General features: G+C 52.7%; 1 protein-coding gene across 1 annotated transcript in view; it reads left to right on the top strand.

Moving 5' to 3' along the window:
* PEBP4 (phosphatidylethanolamine binding protein 4) overlaps positions 1-1,955 on the top strand; it is a 96,851-nt gene extending 94,896 nt beyond the window's left edge. Inside the window, exon 4 of the mRNA XM_036450576.2 lies at positions 1,736-1,955. Within this exon, the coding sequence (XP_036306469.2) occupies positions 1,736-1,944 (209 nt within the window). The 3' untranslated portion in view covers positions 1,945-1,955. The remainder of the gene's footprint in view (positions 1-1,735) is intronic.
* The last annotated feature ends 16,371 nt before the right edge of the window (positions 1,956-18,326 follow it).

The raw sequence follows: 18,326 nt of genomic DNA, 5'->3' as shown, positions 1-18,326 counted from the left end.
GTGCATATGGGAGGTAACCAATCAATGTTCCTTTCTCTCTAAAATCAATAAAAACATTTTTTTTTAAAAAAAGAAAAAAACTGCATCAGTGTTTTACCTTTTTTTTGGCATTATTATTATTTTGTTTATTTGGATAAAAAATGTCCTCCCCTTGAGAACATCTTTGAAATGCAAACAGCCCCTGCAGGGAGGGAAGGCAGGTGGAGTATGGAACATTAACAGGTGGTGGGTGCTGACAGAGAGCCACAGGTGGGTAAGTGGGCAACTCTGAGAGTTATTCCAGGATGCCAGCCACTCTCCTTGTTCTCTCTGGGCATTTCTGTCCTCCAGTGGTCCAGGTCATACCTGCCACTGCCTAGCTCTGTTCTGGACAAGGTTCTCCCGCAGCACTCCCCCCAGGGAAGGTTACTGAATTTAGCAAAATAAGAAAAAAAGAAAAGGAAAGAAAGCCCTGGCCTGATGGCTCAGTTGGAGAATTGTCCCATCCACCAAAAGGTTATGGTTCGATTTCTGGTCATGGCACATACCTCGGTTGTAGGTTCAATCCCTGGTCAGGGATTGAATATGTTAGGCAGGCAACCAATCACGGAATCTCTCTCTCTCTCTCTCTCTCTCTCTCTCTCTCTCTCTCTCTCTCTCTCTGTCTCTCTGTCTCTGTCTCATCAATAAAAACATATCCTCAGGTGAGGATTGAAAGAAAGAGAGAAGAAGAAAATACAGGAAGCCCAGTTCAATTTGAATTTTAGGTGAACAAGGAATAATTTTTTACTATAAGTATGTTCCATGCAGTATGTGAAACATACACTATCAAATTATTTGTTGTTTACCTGAAATGTCAATTGAACTGAGTGTCCTGTATTTTCTCTGGCAACCAGCTGACAAGGGTTCCTGAGGCACCAAGTTTGAGAAACGAGAGTGTGGGAATATGCCTCTGACCACTTCCCTCGGCCTCTCCCCAGTGCCCGGGGCCGTGTCCTCCCTGCCCGGTTACTGGGCCTGTTCACACTTGTCCCAGAAGATGCACCTCCCTCGATGCCCCTGTGTTTTCTCAGCTTGAGGGGGGCCCCTCTGACCTGGGCACAGACTGGGCTTCTCCAGGCCCCAACCTGGGGGCGTCTCACCCACACGCAGCTCCCCTCCAGGATCCAGGTGTTCAGGAACAGAGAGAAGGGGTCCTGCCCGTACCCTTTGCCCCTTGACTTCTGCCACAGCCAGGAAAGAAACCCGTTGCACAGTCTCTAAGGTGGTTGGGGTTCTGGGGAGGAGATTAAATGAATGGCGCCGGCACTTCTGTCAATCTCAACCCCAGCAGCTGGGGTGACCAGGTGTGAAGGAAAGAAGCTTTAAGGCTTCAGTCATGGGGTCAAGAGAGCCTGCAGGGCGGGTGGGGAAGGGTGCTGACAACCTGCTTGGGAGTTTCCTTTCTGCATGTGAACGAGGCAGCAGAGTTATGCTAAACAAAGGGCACTGGGGACGGACCAAAGGCTGCACTTGACTCTGACCAGATTCTCATCCCCAATGCTTTCTGGGGAGCAGCCCCTTCCTAGGTGCTCTGCTAACATTTAGGGGTGTCCTGCAGCGAGGAGCCAGGGGCACCCCCAGGTACTCAGACCAATGGCCAAGGCCACCTCCTGCTGTCTCCACTCCCCCAGAGCGGGCCTCCCTCTCACCCCTGACAGCTCTCAAGTCCACGGTTCTCAATCATTGCCTCCCTGTGGTCTGTTTGTCCTCCCAGGCTTTTGGGGACTGGAACAATTTCTGATTCGCTTCCAACTGACTAACCCTGAAGCAAGAACCCAGTTCATGACCCAGAATTACGAGGACTCGCCAGATGTCTCGCCAGAACCTGCCCCTCCCGCACAAGGAGTCAGTGCGCCTAAAGACAAACTCAAGATGTCAGGCTTCGCCTTTCTGGTGTGTGTCCACCTTGCCCACCACCTATAGTCTGGGTCTGAAACCCCTTCTCTTCCAAATTAAAAAGAAAGAATTGTCTAAAGCTTACTGGTTGGATGTTTTATTTCCTAGCCTGTCCTCCTTCAAACACCCAGGGCAAGAACTCAGTTGGTGCCCCACCCTGAGGCCTATACATGCACGTGCGGAGGGGACAGTGGCAGGGATAGTGGACAGGCAGGAGGTGGAGATCCCAGCCCTGAACCTCCATGAGGCGCATTGAGTGACGTGAAGAGAATCACCCACCCTCTCTAGAGTGCTGCTTCCTCCTTCCTCCATGAAGTGGAGGTAGGAGGAGGAGGGAGGGGCAGCTGCTTTATCTCTGGGGTCCTTTCCAGCTCCGACATCCAACACCATTCATTCAACAACTATCATTGGCAACTACTACATGCCTGGCCTTCTGCTAGGTGCTGGGGACCCATGTGTGAAAATGGCAGACAAGGCAGGGGCTTACCATCCAGTCGGGGAGAGGAAGTTTCATCAGATGACCACAAACAAATTACAGCAGATGTGACAAATGCTCTGAGGGTGCCGAGGGGACTTGCTAGATGACGCAGGGGGCAGGGCAGGCAAGGCCTCTCAGAAGAAGCGATACCCGACCTCATGGCTGAAAAGCCGGGTGGAGCTTTGCTATGAGTAGGCACAGGGGTGACAAGCATGGCGGAGAGGGGGCGCACCTCTGAGCTCCCATGGTGAGCAGGGGCATGCCTGGCATCTTCCAGGAAATGAAGGCCAGTGGTGTGGCCACCGGGGCAAGTGGGCAGGGACCAGAACATGCCAGGCCTTCCAACCAGGGTAAAGTTTTGGATTGTACCCTGAAAGCAAGGGGAAATCTTCCTATATAATAAAGGCCTAATATGCAAATTGACCCCTCGGCGGTTGTTCAACCGGGGTTCTACCCGGAGACTGGGAGTTCGACTGTGCTCACTCAGACGTGGGGCTGCTACCTCTCTCGATGGCTACCTGGAGGCAGGGGTGACAAGGATGAAGGTGCAGTGAGAATTCGGGGTGTCCTCTGAGCTCACTCTCACTCCTCCTGCTACCCTCCCCTGGGATGCCAGTTCAGTCCCCCTCCTCCCCAGGTGCCAAGCAACTGCAAGGAGCCTGCCCTGTACCTGTGCAGTATCTTCCAGGTGAGCCAGGTGGCAGCTTCCGGGCCACAGGGGCCAGTCAGGCTCCCCGTGGGTTCATGCAGGAGCCGGTCTGCGAGGCCGTTGGGAGAGAGCACGCTGCCCATGTGGGGATTCGGGCACCATGACTCAGGCAGAGGGGGGCACGTGGGGGCCCAGGGGCTCACGTGCAGCCCAGGGCCCAGAGGTCAGCTGGGAACTGCCCTTCCATGCCAGACACTCGCGCTTCGATCGCCAGCCAGGCCTAGGGACCGAACCCGTGCAGGAATTTCGTGCACCGGGCCTCTAGTGAAACAAGTAGATTAGAGGGCAAGAGGGGGCATAATCTAATTTATGCTTTTAGAAAGCTAAAAAGAAACTCCTTAGTTTCTGCAAAGAAAGGATTCTCGGTGACTACCTGCCCTGGGTGTCTCCTGAATATCTCAGCTTCCCCACCAAGGACCCCTTGGAAGCACCTCTTAGCTATGGTCTCATTCATACCCTAAACCCTGGTACCTCAACTACCCAACCCCCAGCTCCAGTCCTCTCAGCCCCTCAATCTCTGCTCAGTTTCCCTCCAAGAGTTAACTCTTCCTGCTTCCACACCCCTACACACACACGCACACACACACATACATATACACACATACACACACACACACACTCCTTGGCTAAAATATGCAGTGCTGTGACTCATGTGTGCACAGTGCCTCGAGCCCCCCAGGTGAAAGGGGCAGGCTGCAGCCGGGCACCACGTTATCACCCTCTTAGGGCCAGGGCCCACATTAGCAGGAAGGCAGAGGGGCCCTGGCCACCCCTCCGCCAGGCTACGCTCACTCCCAAGTCGCTGGAAGGCTTTCACGGTGGGGTTTGAAGAACACAATGGGCTGGGAGACTGCCTGGGCGAATGGGAGGGAGGCGGACATGTTTCCCCTTCATTGATAAATTCAAAGCCCCGCCTCAGTGGTGGACACCAAGCTCTCGTTCCGCAGAAGATCCATGGATGCCAGCCCAGGCAGCAGAAACTCCCTACTCCCTTCTACCCACCGGACAAGCTTGCCAGCAGAGCTAAAAGCAGAAGCAAAAGGAAGTGTCCGCTTGCAGTGTCGTGGAAGGCAGCCTCAGAAGGGACTTTCTGGGTGTATTCGGACCTCACACTCCCCGCAGCCCCCGCCCCACAGGCCCAGAGTGTAATTGGCAGCTCCTGTTGGGGCCCGAGGCCGGAATAAATAGCAGGTCGGCTTCCTAGAGCAAGCCCCAGACCGAGACACATCCTCCCCTCTTCTGCTTTTAATTCTTTGTGGCCAGCATGTTTATTTTGGGTGAAGGAAAAAAAAATCGGATGTTTATCCTTCGAGGAAATTATCGGCTTGCTTTCCTTCCTCCCTCCCCCCACCCCCATCCCTTCTTTCCCCTGGTGCTTTTGGGCTTTTAGTTCAGCTATAGGAGCCATCCCTGTAAAAGAACAGCGATGGCCCAGGCTATAGGCTAAAGACAGCCTAGCAGATGGTCCTGGGAGCCTTCTCACTCAGTGGCAGGGAGAGAAAACCTGGCGCCAAGAGACCTCGGGGGAAACCCACCCTTGACTCGGCTCTCTGCCTGCACAACACTCTGGGCCCTTGCCCCTTTCCACTGCCTCCTCCAATCAGAAACAAAATGAGCATGGAGATTGCTCAGAGAGCTCTAATGAAGCAGCTACGAAAACTCATAAGGGAGCATTAGGAACCCCTCTAGAGGGATGAGGAGAACTGATTCCTTTGTCGTCATCATCATCATCATCATCAGATACCAGTTGTCGGGCATCTTCTGCATGCCAGATGCCTAGCACGTGGCACCCCATCTCACGCATTCCTGCACAACGTCACAGCCCATGGGCCTTCATGCTCATTCTCTCACTCGATTGTCACGAGATAATGTAGGCATTGCTATTCTCCTTTTATAGGTGAGGAAACTGGCGTTCTGCTAGGTTAAAGAACCTACTCCCTGTTCTGTAACTAGTAATGAGGAAATCTGGGGTTAACTCAAGCCTTCTCACTCAGCGCTCAGAGGCCCAGAGGACTGGAATTTTACTCTCTGGGCTACATAAAATAAAGGCAGACCTTCCATTCCTTCAGAAGCCAGTTGGGCCAAGAAGGAAGGCTGGAAGTTCCAGAAGAATTTAAGGGGTGCTTTCCCTAAGCATCTTGCCTCCACCACCCCAAGTTGAAGCTATTCTCAACCAAGTGTGACTTGTGGGGAGGCTCAGTTCCTGGACACTCACAGCAATGGCCTGGCCAAGCTCAAGGTCATTATCATCCTCCCACCCCACCTGCCGAGGGCAACTACCCAACCGTTTGCCATCCTCAACCCACAGAACTAACCCCTCCCTCCTGTGTGGTAACTGTTCTTAGGAAAGGAAGAGGGATGAGGAAGGAGGGGGAACCATATAGGAAAACTTCCTGATGGTGGCAGTGGTGTGGTGATGATGGTGGTGGCGGTGGTGTTGGTAGTGGTGGCGGTGGTGATGGCAGTGGTGGGTGCAGGTATCAGGGCTGAGCAGCCCTGGCATAGGAAGAAAGCCTGGTAAATGCATTAGATCGTATAGTTTTAAAAGCACAACTTTTTGTCCGGCCAGTATTGTTCAGTGGTTGAGCATCATCCCACGAACCAAGAGGTCATTGGTTTGATTCCCGATTAGGGCACATGCCAGGATTTTGGGCTGGATCCCAGGTTGAGGGCTGGGGGGCATGCAGGAAGTAGCCAATTGATGATGTTTCTCTCTTACTGATATTTCTATCTCTCTATCTTTCTTCCTTCCTCTCTCTCTAAAATCAAATTTTTAAAAAAACATATTTTTTAAAAAATATTTAAAAACTAGGATTCCAGAAACCTCTTAATAAAAAATAAATAAAAAGCACAAGTTTTATTACCTAGTATACCTGAATTCACATAGAATCTCTGCTCCTTGATAGTCCTGTAACCTCAGGCAACTCACTAGTTTGGATCTGTGTTTCAACTGCAAAAATAGTAAAATCTTTAAAAGTGGAAGTGCCTTCCTTCAAGATCTGTTGCAATGGCTCAGTGAGATAACACGGGTGGTGCCCAGGCCCAACGCCCAGCAGCAGACTGCTCGGAGAGGCAGGTTTTCCTCCCTCTCCTGCCTGCCTCCGCCGCACCTGTCCTGCTCCCCAGTGCGGTCATTGGAGATCACTTTCCCCGGATGACAGTCCTTCTCCAGAGACCCACGAAAGGGCCAAGCCCCAGCCCAGGATCCCCCTCCCAAGCTCAGCAGAGCGTTGGGTGGCTTGGATCAGGAGAGATAACTCAGTTCCTTAGCAACTAACAAGCATTTCCCTGTAAAGACAAAGACCCTGCACTCAGAATGCTCCCTCTCACTCCCCCTTCGCCGCTCCAGGTGTCTGATCTCAGTGCAGGAGTAGGGCTACAGGCCACCCACACCCCCCAGAGGTCTAGGGGCCTCCTGCCCCACCTTCCCAGCAGTCCTGATCATTATCCCACTGCACCTTTCATCCTGGTGCTAATTACCTTTCACATTTACCCCCAGGGCTGTTTCTAGGAGATACATGAGGTGTGTGCACGTGCACGTGCACACACACACACACACACACATATGCACACACACATATACATGCATGCACACACCAAAGTCCATATTTCCCCTTCAGATACCCTCTCCTCCTGCCCATTTTAGAAACAGGAAACCAAGAATGGAGAGAGGATCCAGCTCCTTCAGGATTCCCATCTGAGAAACAGGAGCTGAATATGTTAGTCCAGGGAGGAGGGAGACCCGGCTGCTGAGCAGCCTGAGGGACGGGGAGCCCAGGGAGGAGAGGATTCCTTTGAAAGGACTGCCAAACTGTGCCAGGACAGAGGTCCCGGCTCTGAATGCCACCTGCTGCCGCCACACGCAAGCTGTCCTGCTTAACACAGAGAGGGCATTTCAAAGGGAAAAGGAAACACTTTAATATCAAAAGAAAGGCAGAGAAAGAGTCAGAAAGGGAAGGAAACAGAAAAGAAGGCCATGGCTGTCAGGTCCGATGAAGCTGAGAGAGCCGCTGGAGACCGATTTGGGGCCAGTGCTCTCATTCCCTGCTGTGTGAGCCTGAGCAAGCCGGCGGCCCCCTCTGGGCCCCCAGTGTCCTCAGCGATGAAATAGTTTGGGGTGGGTGTTCTCTGAATGTTCTGCAGTTCTGTGTGGTTATTGGGGATGGGGGGGGGGAGGTGTCCCTGTGACTGTGAGGTGATTAGAAGCCAGTAGGATAGAGCAAGAGCCAGAAAACCTGGCCAGGAGGCCCGGGTGAGAGAGGAGTCTGCGGATGTGGCAGATGGAGAGCCCGGGGTTTCAGGAGTCCCTTCCCAGCAGCCAGAGACAAGCTCACCCTTCCGGACCCCAGCCTCAGAAGCCCCATCAGACGCCCTGCTGGAGAGAGGGAGTGGGGGGAGCAGGACACAGAAGCACCCCATTTTTTCGTTAGGAGCAGGAAGCCACCCCACTGCCTCTGGCATAAGTCAGGTGGTCAGGGAGCAGAGAGTTCAAAGGGAAGAGGCTGAGCTGTCAGAACCTCACCAGGGCCCTGAGCTCCAACTTTCATTTTCGTTCTCACAAAGAAGGCAGACAGTGGGTTAAGTGGGCTTCCCTCAGGGCCCGAGCTGGAGGGCAAGCATGGGAAGTGCCCTAAAGGAGTCCAGACACCCTCCACCCCCCACACTCACACTCACACATTCACTCTCTAGCACACACACACATTCACTCACACACACATTCACTCACACACACACACTCACACATTCACTCTCTCGAGCACACACACACATTCACTCACACACACATTCACTCACACACACTCACACATTCACTCACACACACACATTCACTCACACACACATTCACTCACACACACACACTCACACATTCACTCACACACACACATTCACTTACACACACACATTCACTCACACACACACATTCACTCACACACACACATACACTCACACATTCACTCTCTCACATACACACATTCACTCACACACACATACACTCACACATTCACTCTCTCACACACACATTCACTCACACACACACACTCACACATTCACTCACACACACACATTCACTCACACACACATTCACACACACACATTCACTCTCTCACACACACACATTCACACACACACACACATTCACTCTCTCACACACACACACACATTCACTCACACACACACACATATTCACTCACACATATTCACTCACATGCATACACTCACACATTCACTCTCACACATACACATTCACTCACGCACACACACACACATATACACTCATACATTCACTCACACACATTCACTCACTCACACATATATACACACCACACTCACACAGAAACAAGTGGACATATACCTGCACATTATCACAAAGCAAAGGATCCCTTATACGTGTGCTGTGGCTGCTACACCAGCACGCGGTCATCCATCCGTTAGCCTTTGTGGGAACTCGGCTACATAAGAGCTGAAGGGACTGGAAGGGAAGGCCTCAGTCTTCCAGAAGCTCTTCATGGCAGAGAGAGAGGGCAGATGGACAGATACAAAGACTGTCAGGATCGTGTGACTGTGAGGCCTGGAAGAGTCCAGCACCAGAAAAGGCGGTGGAAGATGGGCTAACAAGTAGGAGGGGAAGGCGTTCCAGCCAGGGGATGGGGCAGCCTGTGAAGGGAAAGGGGCTCAAGGAGAGAGGCCTGGCAGGTGGTGAGGACGAAAGACAGGCATGAGGAGAAAACTGCTGGTCCCTAGCCAGCACTCCCACAGGGACATGCTCACACTTCAGTTCACTAGCCTGCCCCCACCCCTGACCCACAGACACCACCTGCATCTGCCCCCATGAGGACACTGGTCACCACTGTCCAGAGCTTGCCATCCCCCACCCCCACCCCGGGATCCAGGCACTGCTTGTCCACACGTATACAGACATGCGCGCACACTTAGACACACCTCTACTATACGCATCCTGAACACACACACACAGACACACACACTGTAAATACACCAGCCCACACACAATCACATGGTGTACGCACCCGCTAGACGCTCCGAGGTTTCGACTCTGCCAAGCTCTTTCTAGACATCCATGCAAGCTGTGTGTGCGTGCATTGTTCAGCCTGGGCCGTCACCGCTGTAGGATTTGCACACACATGCGGTCTCCATACATGCACGTCCACTTCATTCACAGCCTATGTACAGACCAGCCCACACTGACACAGGCACACCACCCTTGGGATTGAACGGAGGAGGACCAGATAAGGCCTAACTCCAGCTCTCACTTTCCAGTCTACGGATTTAGCAAGTGGCTGGGGTGCGGCATCTGTGGAGGATTTGTGTGTACACAAGGGGGGAGAGGGGGTTCAAGGGAAGGTTCTGCAGAGGCTGGGACCCAGGCCTCCCCCTGAAGTACACAAGGAAGGCACCCAGACACAGCCAGCGTCGTGACCTCTGGGCCCTCCCTGGCTGCCAGGCCAAGGAAAGAAGAAGCTAAAAGTGGCATCCGAATTGCTAAATCAGTCCTCAGTGGAGAAGGGGAAACGCGTCAGTTCCCTGGGGAAGTGGCCGAGCCCGGGGTGGCCACAGGCCCAGGGTTTCTACTCCGATGGAAAAAAAGTTGCTCAAATAAGATCTGACGCTTTGTTTTCGAACCCAAAATACCCTGTGTCTGCAGGCGGAAGTGTGACCGCGGGAGGGAAGTGGGGCAAGAGAGGAGGGTTTAGTTTCCATTGCGGCGACTTTTTCTTTCATTTGGGGTCTAAGCGAAGCGCTCCCATTGATCCGAGGACGCGCCTGTGCGCGAGGGGAGTGCGGCTCTGAGATTGGGGCTGGGGTACCCACAGCCACAGGCACCCTGGGCCCGCCACCCTCCCTCCCCCGGAGGCCTGGGTGAAGGACTGCATCCCTGGGCGCCGTCAGAACTGTCAGGCCACCTGCTGGCAGGCGGAAGAGTCCACGGGGACGAGGGGCTGATGCCAGGAATAAAGGGACAAGTCACAGGCAGGTTTGCCTTCAGAGACTTTCCTAAGAGGACTTTGATATAACTCTTTAAACAAAGATCTTATTTACATAAATAGTTTTAAAGATCATTCAATAAACTGGCTGGGCTTCAGACCCACATAAGTCCTGTTCAGGACTTGAAGGACAGGGGTACTCACGCTAGCTCCTAAATTTCAACGTGCACTCCCCTCACTCCCTCACCTTACACTGACTTCTTTTTCCTTATGTCACTCATCACCACCTCGTATATGTTTGCTTATTGCCCTCCCCACCCTCAGCACTCCTCAGACCATCTCTCCACAGCCAGAACTTGGGCTGTTTTCCTCACAGCTGCGATCCCAATGCCTCACACACAGCAGGTGCACAATAGGTCATTGTCAACTGCTGAAGACAATAGGGAGGAGGGATGGTCATCACAAAGTTCTATTGCCTCACGGGGACTTGTTCATCCCCAAATCCCGAGGCCTGCTACACACCAGACACTCGGGGCAGGCGAGGTGGGGGGCTGAGGGGGGTGCAGTGGGAATACAGCACAAAACCAGAGGCGCTTCCAGACCTTCTGGAAGGTTTGGGGAAGGAGGGTGGCAGGCAGATAGTTATCTAAGCATTGCACAAATGAATGTAAAAGGTCGGCAGGATTAAGGCGGCTTAGGAGCTGTGTTGATGTGTCACCTGGGCCATCAGAAGAAAGGCTCTTCTGCCCTGGCCGGTTTGGCTCAGTGGGTAGAGCATCGGCCTGTGGATCAAAGGGCTCCAGGTACGATTTCAGTCAAGGACATGCACCTGGGTGGTAGGCTCCCCCTACCCCCATCCCGCCTCGCCTCGCAGGGGCCCTGGTCAGGCGAAACCAATGGATGTGTTTCTCTCCCACTGATATTTCTGTCTTTTCCTCTCTCTTCCACTCTTCCTAAAAATCAATGGGAAAATCCCCTCAGGTGAGGATTTAAAAGAAGGAGGAGAAGGAGAAGGAGAAGGAGAAGAAGGAGAAGGAGAAGGAGAAGGAGAAGGAGAAGGAGAAGGAGAAGGAGAAGGAGAAGGAGAAGAAGGAGAAGGAGAAGGAGAAGGAGAAGGAGAAGGAGAAGGAGAAGGAGAAGGAGAAGGAGAAGGAGAAGGAGAAGGAGAAGGAGAAGAGGAGAGGGAGAGGGAGAGGGAGAGGGAGAGAGGGGAAGGGAAGGGGAAGAGGGAAGAAGGAGGAGAAGGAGGAGGAGGAGGGAGGAGGAGGAGGAGGAGGAGGAGGAGGAGGAGGAGGAGAGGGAGAGGGAGAGGGAGAGGGGAAGGGGAAGGGGAAAGAGGGAAGGAGGAGGAGAAGGAGGAAGGAGGAGGAGGAGAAGGGGAAGGGGGAAGGGGAAGGGGGAAGGGGAAGGGGGAAGGGGGAAGGGGGAAGGGGGAAGGGGAGGGGAAGGGGGAAGGAGAAGAAGAAAAGCTTTTCTGAGTTAGAGGTGGCTGAGCTGCAGGATGCACGTCCTCGGGACATCTCCAAGAGAAAAGGATCCTGGAGTGTGTGGCAAGGTGGTGGGAGGGGGTTCCTAAGCCCTGGCACACACACACACACACACACACACACACACACACACACACACATACACACACACACACACACACACACACAATGGATTGGACCTGGCGGCCCAGGGCCTGTGAACCCAGCTGCAGTTCAGAAGCGGCTTCGCGCCCTCGGAGCCTGGGTAATATTTACTGGCTTTTAATGACGACAGGGTAATCACCCTAATGAAGAACTCCCTCCGGGCTGGGGCAGCCAGACTGCGATGAGGAAAGCCGCCAGTGACTCACGCTGACTGTGCCTGGCTCCTGCTGCCACCAGGCGCGCGGAGCAACTGGCCGCCTTCCCTGCTCCGCGCGCCCCTGCAGCCCCCTCCGGGGGCGCGGCCCTCAGGCCCTCAAAACGCTGCCCCCCCCCCGCAGGGCTGGGACCGCAAACCCAGCGCCCCACTGCTGTCCTGGCGGCCCAGGCCGGTGCTGAGACTTCTGGCTCTGCCCTGCGCGTCTCCTCCCTACTCAGAGCCTCAGTTCCCCCGCCGCCTGGGGCTGGGGAGGGAGTGGGCCCGCTCTGGTGTGCTCTGCACCCCGCCGTTGACCCCAGGCTCTGCAGAGCTTTGCACCCACCTCTCCTGACCCCACTTTCTCCGCCAGTGCCTCGGTTTCCCCGGACTGAGGAGTGAGTAGTAGCCCAAGATTCTCCACACCACCCCCCACCCTGCCCCCGGGTGGCGGGAGTATTAATTACAGTTTATTCCCAGCTTTGAAGATGAAAAATGCCAAGGATCATTACCACTCAATTAACGGGGCTATTACCACTTGGGTTTATGTCTGATTAATCCTGCTCCACCCCCTCCCTGGAATCCATGTTGCCTTGGAGGCCTCAAGCCCCATTCTGCTCCTGGATTTCACACCGGGAGTCACCCCCTTTCCTGTCCCTGCTCATGGCAACAGGAATGGGGGCCTGGTAGAGTGTCTGGCACAGTCATTCTTCAACAAATATTTATGGAGCAGCCATAAGCGTGTCGTTGGAGCTGGGGATAGAGCAGTCCAGGGCTCAGAGCCGGCCTCTGCCTTCCCGGAACTCCCATTCTCCTAGGTGCCTGGATGCCTGATGGGACCCAGCACACCCAGACCCAGTGCTGCCTCCCTTCTTCCCCTGGAGGACTTCTCACCTGTCAGGCCTGGGCCAGGCACGAAGAGAGAAGTCTGGAAGGTCAATGCTAATGGGTTCTAGTTTTAGAGGTGAAAAAAAAGTAACTGCTAACATGAAAATGGGGGGATCACCTTGCCTAGCACAGAATACCCCTGCCCTCCTTCCCCCTCCCCTCTCATCCCCTTCTCCACCTCCTCTCTGCTCCACTCCTCACTTATGGGTCTTAGTCCTACCTCAAAGCCTTCATCAAACCTCCCTCCCCCCCAAATCAGGACTCCCCATCTCCTTGAACAAGTCCTTCTGCCAGCGGGCAGTGGCCCTTTCTCCTCTGAGCTCCCTGCTTGCACCTCTCTGAGACATTCATTGTCTTGTGTACGATCACTGCCACAGTCTCACTTCTCACTTCCCTTTGAACGGCCTGCTCCTGACCCACAGCAGGACCCATATCTCAGGTCTGTTCCCTCCACAGAGGGCACAGGAAGTGCTTCCTACACATCTGTTTCATTGAAAGAGAGAGGTAAATCCCTGACCCAGGAGTACCCCCCAGCCCACCCCCCAGCCCACCCCTCCCACACACACACACACACACACACACACACACACACACAAAATGGAACTTGGGTGAACAATGGATCCCCATCCTCTGTCTGTGGGGAGGAGTCAGTGCTGGAGCCATAGAAAAGAAAGGACCTCGTGGGAAGGGCCAACTGCTGCTCACATAGACCATGTTTCAGAATTACCAACATGGACACTGGAATTGGGTCAACAGAGCCTGATGGAGCAGCTACTGGGCACAAGAGACAAAGAGGAGTAAGGACTCAATCCCTGCCTTAGGGGAGCTTGATACCATCTTTCATCTTCCAGTGATTTTCGAGGTGATCTGGGGCCAAATAGTTCTGCAATATGGAAAGGGGAAGTCATGCCCCTTCTCCTTTGCCCACCTGCCCTGAGCCCTGGCAGGGAAGCTCATGCTGATGGGCAGACATCGCTGCATTGTATCCGCAGCCCTCAGGGGGGTGGGATGGGGCCAGGAGCAGCATCTGTCTTCACCCCAATAGCGGTGAAAAGCAGTTCATTTTCTAGGAGAGCTAAGGCATGGCAATGGTAGGGAGGCCATGTCTAAGCTGCCTAGTGAGAGGTTGTTAACACACCAGAGGAGCTCAAATTCTGGGCCCAAGAGAGGCACTAACTGCTTTTCCCTAGAGAGGTTTCTGACTGCATAGAACTACAAAGACCCCAAAAGGCTGACTCCGACTCCTCACCCTGAGAAAAGAGGCAAAGGGCCTGCTAGCTTGAGGCTGGGGCCTAAGAGACAAGGATTAAAGACCACGGCTGCCTGGTTTCCCAAAGGCTTTCCTCACAGGGCCAGGAGGAGAGGACCTGCCAGCCTCTTGGATCCAGCCTCTGGCCCATGGGTGCATCCTGCCCCCAGCAAGAGGCTGGCTGTGGAGAGAGAGAAAGGGGGGAAGACCCTGCTCTGAAAGCTTCTCTCACAGCTCTCTCTCCCTCCTTTTCTATCTCTCACTCCCTCTTTGCTCCCCCTGACTGCCTCCTCCTTGTCCCCCCACATTCACACCTTTTCTGGTTCATTTCAGATGACAAAGTTCCTCTTTGCAAAAAGCCCCATCCCCCAAGAGTCCTTTCTGCAGAGACACCATCCTTTCCCAGCTGAGTAAGGGGGGCTGTCCCACCGTGGCCCCCAGGGGCATGACAGGCCATCTGAGCACATGACTCCACTTACCCTGTGAGAACCCCTGAAAAGTTCCCATTACAAGCTCTCATCCCCTGACCCACCCCTTCTCCCCTTGAAGATCCCAGCCCAATCCTTTCAAGATCCCAAACTTACCAGGAATATCTTAGTGCTCCTCTCAATCCTCTCTGCAATAGAATCCAAAACGTGTGCCTTAACAGAGCTTGAGGAATTTATTTATTTTTTAATATATTTTATTGATTTTTTTTTTACAGAGAGAAAGGGAGAGGGATAGAGAGTTAGAAACATTGATGGGAGAGAAACATCAATCAGCTGCCTCTTGCACACCTCCTACTGGGAATGTGCCCTTGAATCAAACCGGAATCGAACCTGGGACCTTTCAGTCCACAGGCCGATGCTCTATGCACTGAGCCAAACTAGTTAGGGCGAGCTAGGAGGAATTTAGAAATAGGTTATGCAGTCCAGCCCCTGCCAGAAGCCCAGGATCAAGAGCACAAGGCCGGAGTCACACAGACGATTTGTGGCATAACCCAAAACTCCCAATTCCTGGATCAGGGCTTGTACTTGTCCTAATGTTTCCAAGTCTCCCTTTCTCTTAAATTCTTTCTTCCCTCCCTGCCCCAGCTCAGCCTGGCCCTGAAACCTCGTCCTCTTAACAACCCTCATCCCTGACCCCTTGCAGTTACTCACTGCCTTGGACTTGTGTCCGAGGAGGGCCCTCCAGGACCAGCAACGTGTTTTGTAACAAGACTTCCTCCTTTAGTCACCAGACTCTCCCAAAATCCTGAGGAGAGTCTAGTCAATGCTCTTGAAGTATGATCAAAAACACCCCAAATTTAACATGATTATAATGAGTTAGTTTGAGCTTAGGCACAAACAGGGATTTAAAATGGGCATATATGGCCGAAACCGGTTTGGCTCAATGGATAGAGCGTCAGCCTGCGGACTCCAGGGTCCCGAGTTCGATTCCGGTCAAGGGCATGTACCTGAGTTGTGGGCATGTCCCCGGTGGGAGGTGTGCAAGAGGCAGCTGATAGATGTTACTCTCTCATTGATGTTTCTGGCTTTCTATCCCTCTCTCTTCCTCTCTGTAAAAAATCAATAAAATATATTTTAAAAAATAAAAATAAAATAAACATATATGATTGACTGAGAGCCCAGAGAAGGTGGGTCCCCTTGTCCTCCCTGAGTGCTATAACCCCTTACTTTCCTGGATGGAGGCTCCTCCTCTATCCCACGCTGGGCCCCAGGGGTTAAGGGGGGCAACACTGCAGCTAGCCTTTCTTCTACTCATTGCCTTCACCAGTTTTATACCCAGCTCTCCTCTCCCCCACATCTGCCATCTCATTTCCTTCCCCTGACAGCCATAATGGAGACAAAGAGCACAATTAAGAACAGTAGCTTTGGCCGGGCCGGCGTGGCTCAGTGGTTGAGCATCAACCTGTGAACCAGGAGGTCAAGGTTCAATTCCCAGTCAAGGCACGTGCCCAGGTTGCAGGCTCGATCTCCAGTGTGGAGTGTGCAGGAGGCAGCCAGTCAATGATTCTCTCTTATCATTGATGTTTCTCTCTCTCTCCCTTCCTCTCTGAAATTAATATATATATATTAGCAGCTTTGGAGTCATTGCCTTAAGTTAAAATATCAGTTCAGCCACTTCCTGGCTAGGTACCTCCCAACTAAATATTCAGACTCTTTCCAATGCCTTACATGCTTTATTTAAAAAAATAAATTAATTAATTAAAATGTTTGCCCCGCCAATGAGACTCTGTGGTTGAGCACCGATCCATGAACCAGGAGGTCATAGTTCAATTCCAATCAGGGTCCCTGAGACCCAGGAGGGGGCCTGCAGGAGGCAGCCAATCAATGATTCTCTCTAATCATTGATCTCTCTCTCTCTCCCTTACTCTCTGAAAGCAATAGAAATATTTTTTTTAAATGTTGAGGGGGCAGTCCTAAAAGCTTCCTCACGGTATTGTTCTTATAAAGAATGAAGAAAACGAAGCATGTCCCCAGGGCCCCCATTACCCCATCTTCTGTGGGTACAGAAGCTCTGCAAGCCCAGTCTCCAGCAGTCCCCAAAAGAGGCTCAGCTTGGGCTCTGAGCCTGGAGCCCATCCTCCAAATCCTCGTGTCTGTCAACAATATGTCCCTTCTGCCAGCTTTCAGGCGGAACTCACCTAGCTTCAGGGCTGTCATTACCAAAGAAACGGCGGTGCTCTCTAAAGCATCAGGGAAGGCTGGCCAGGGAGAGTCCACCAGTGACTTACCCATCTCCCGTGTGGCACCCCAAAATGGAAAGCAACTGAAGACCCTTGAGAGAACTGTCATTCAGGAGTAATCCCACCGGAGTGGGCCCTGTACATAGTACCTGGTGCGATTTGAGGAACCCCAGACACTCTCTGTGTCCAGATCGCCCACTCTTTGTCACTGAGCCTGATATCCCATGATCAGACCTCATTCCACCAGCATTTATGAGCACCTACCATTTTCCAGGCATCGTGCTAAGCATCGGCCTTAAATCCACTGGGTGAATATTACCTTCTCTAAGCATTTTCTTTTGAAATGCAAATACCCTCGGAGAAGGGAAATGCATTAAATCACTAATACCCCAAAATGAGTTGGGGGTTTCTTTCTTTTAAAACAGTAGAGAAAGCCTGGACGTCTTTAGCAAAAAGGGGAGCTAAAGTTCAGAGGGCAGAGGTGACTACAGAAACAGAAGCAAGACAGCAACAGCCTGGCCTTTTTCTGCGGTTGATGTCTAGGGCCACATCTCCCCCTTCCTTTATCCTCTCACCAAGACAAGCACACCCCTGCCCCCACAAGCAGCCACAGTGCCCATAAGTGCAACGGGTAAGGCCAGCCAGATTCCAGAGAGCAGCCAGCGCCTGGGCGGCCTTGGCCCTGCTGCAGAGGGGTCTGGCCTGCCTTTCACCATCTCCAGGGTGAGGGTGCCCTGAACTAGTGCCTACTCGCTCCCCAACAAGTCCAGGGCTTGGAGTTCAGGTAATTAAGCCCTTGGCAATCTCACCTGGGCCCGCCAGTAAACCAGACAATCAACCCCAGCGCCTGTTCAGGAGGGAGAGAGAAGAGGAGGAGGGAGGGAAGGAGAGAAACTTTTTTTCTATGCTGCATCGAAGGCTTGGCAACCAGAAGGGAAAATGCTATTAGTCTACAAACAGCCAGTCCGAATACCCTCCCCCCCACTCATCATACCCAGGGTCTTCCCCTTCTGCCACAGAACCCTGGTCTCCGTCTGCCACCATCATCAGGGTGGGCTGCAGCCAGAACAGGAGCCAGGCAGTGAGGGCCTATGCTTGCAGAGTCAGGCTTTCCCCAGCATGGCTCCTTCCACGGCAGAGGAGGGAGGGAAGGGCACTGAATCCCCTAACCCACTTTAAAAGCCATAGCCACCCTTTATGTGTGCTTCTAGAATGTCCAGAAGGGTGCTCCAGACGCTCTTTTTAGAGCAACCGAGTGACTCCTTTGTACCCTGCCTTATTTCACCGCCAGCTACTAAAGGTTCCGTCTTTGCCTGGGCTCCCACAGAAGACCATTCCTTAAACATCACTTTGGTGCAGGGCTCAGCAGGTTCCTGGCTCTCAAACAGAACTTTCTTTTTCCCCTCTAAACAATAAACATTAATACTCTGGCATATGATCACACTGATATGAGATGGAGTTCCAAACGTGGCCCTTTTCACTTCCTCCTAAGACACACAAGAGGAAAAAGCTGTTGTCACGTGGTAGGGTGGGGGAGAATACAATTGGACATAAATAATTGTCATTTAGTGAGTGCTTGCTAAGGGTCTAGCCTAAGCACTCTGAGGATTATCTAAGTTAATGCTCCCTAAGGTACTATTATTATCCCAATT

The sequence above is a fragment of the Pipistrellus kuhlii genome, unplaced genomic scaffold (genome assembly GCF_014108245.1).
Source record: "Pipistrellus kuhlii isolate mPipKuh1 unplaced genomic scaffold, mPipKuh1.p scaffold_m20_p_21, whole genome shotgun sequence".
NCBI classification, from domain to species: Eukaryota; Metazoa; Chordata; class Mammalia; order Chiroptera; family Vespertilionidae; genus Pipistrellus; species Pipistrellus kuhlii.
This window is presented reverse-complemented; position numbering and strand designations above follow the sequence as displayed.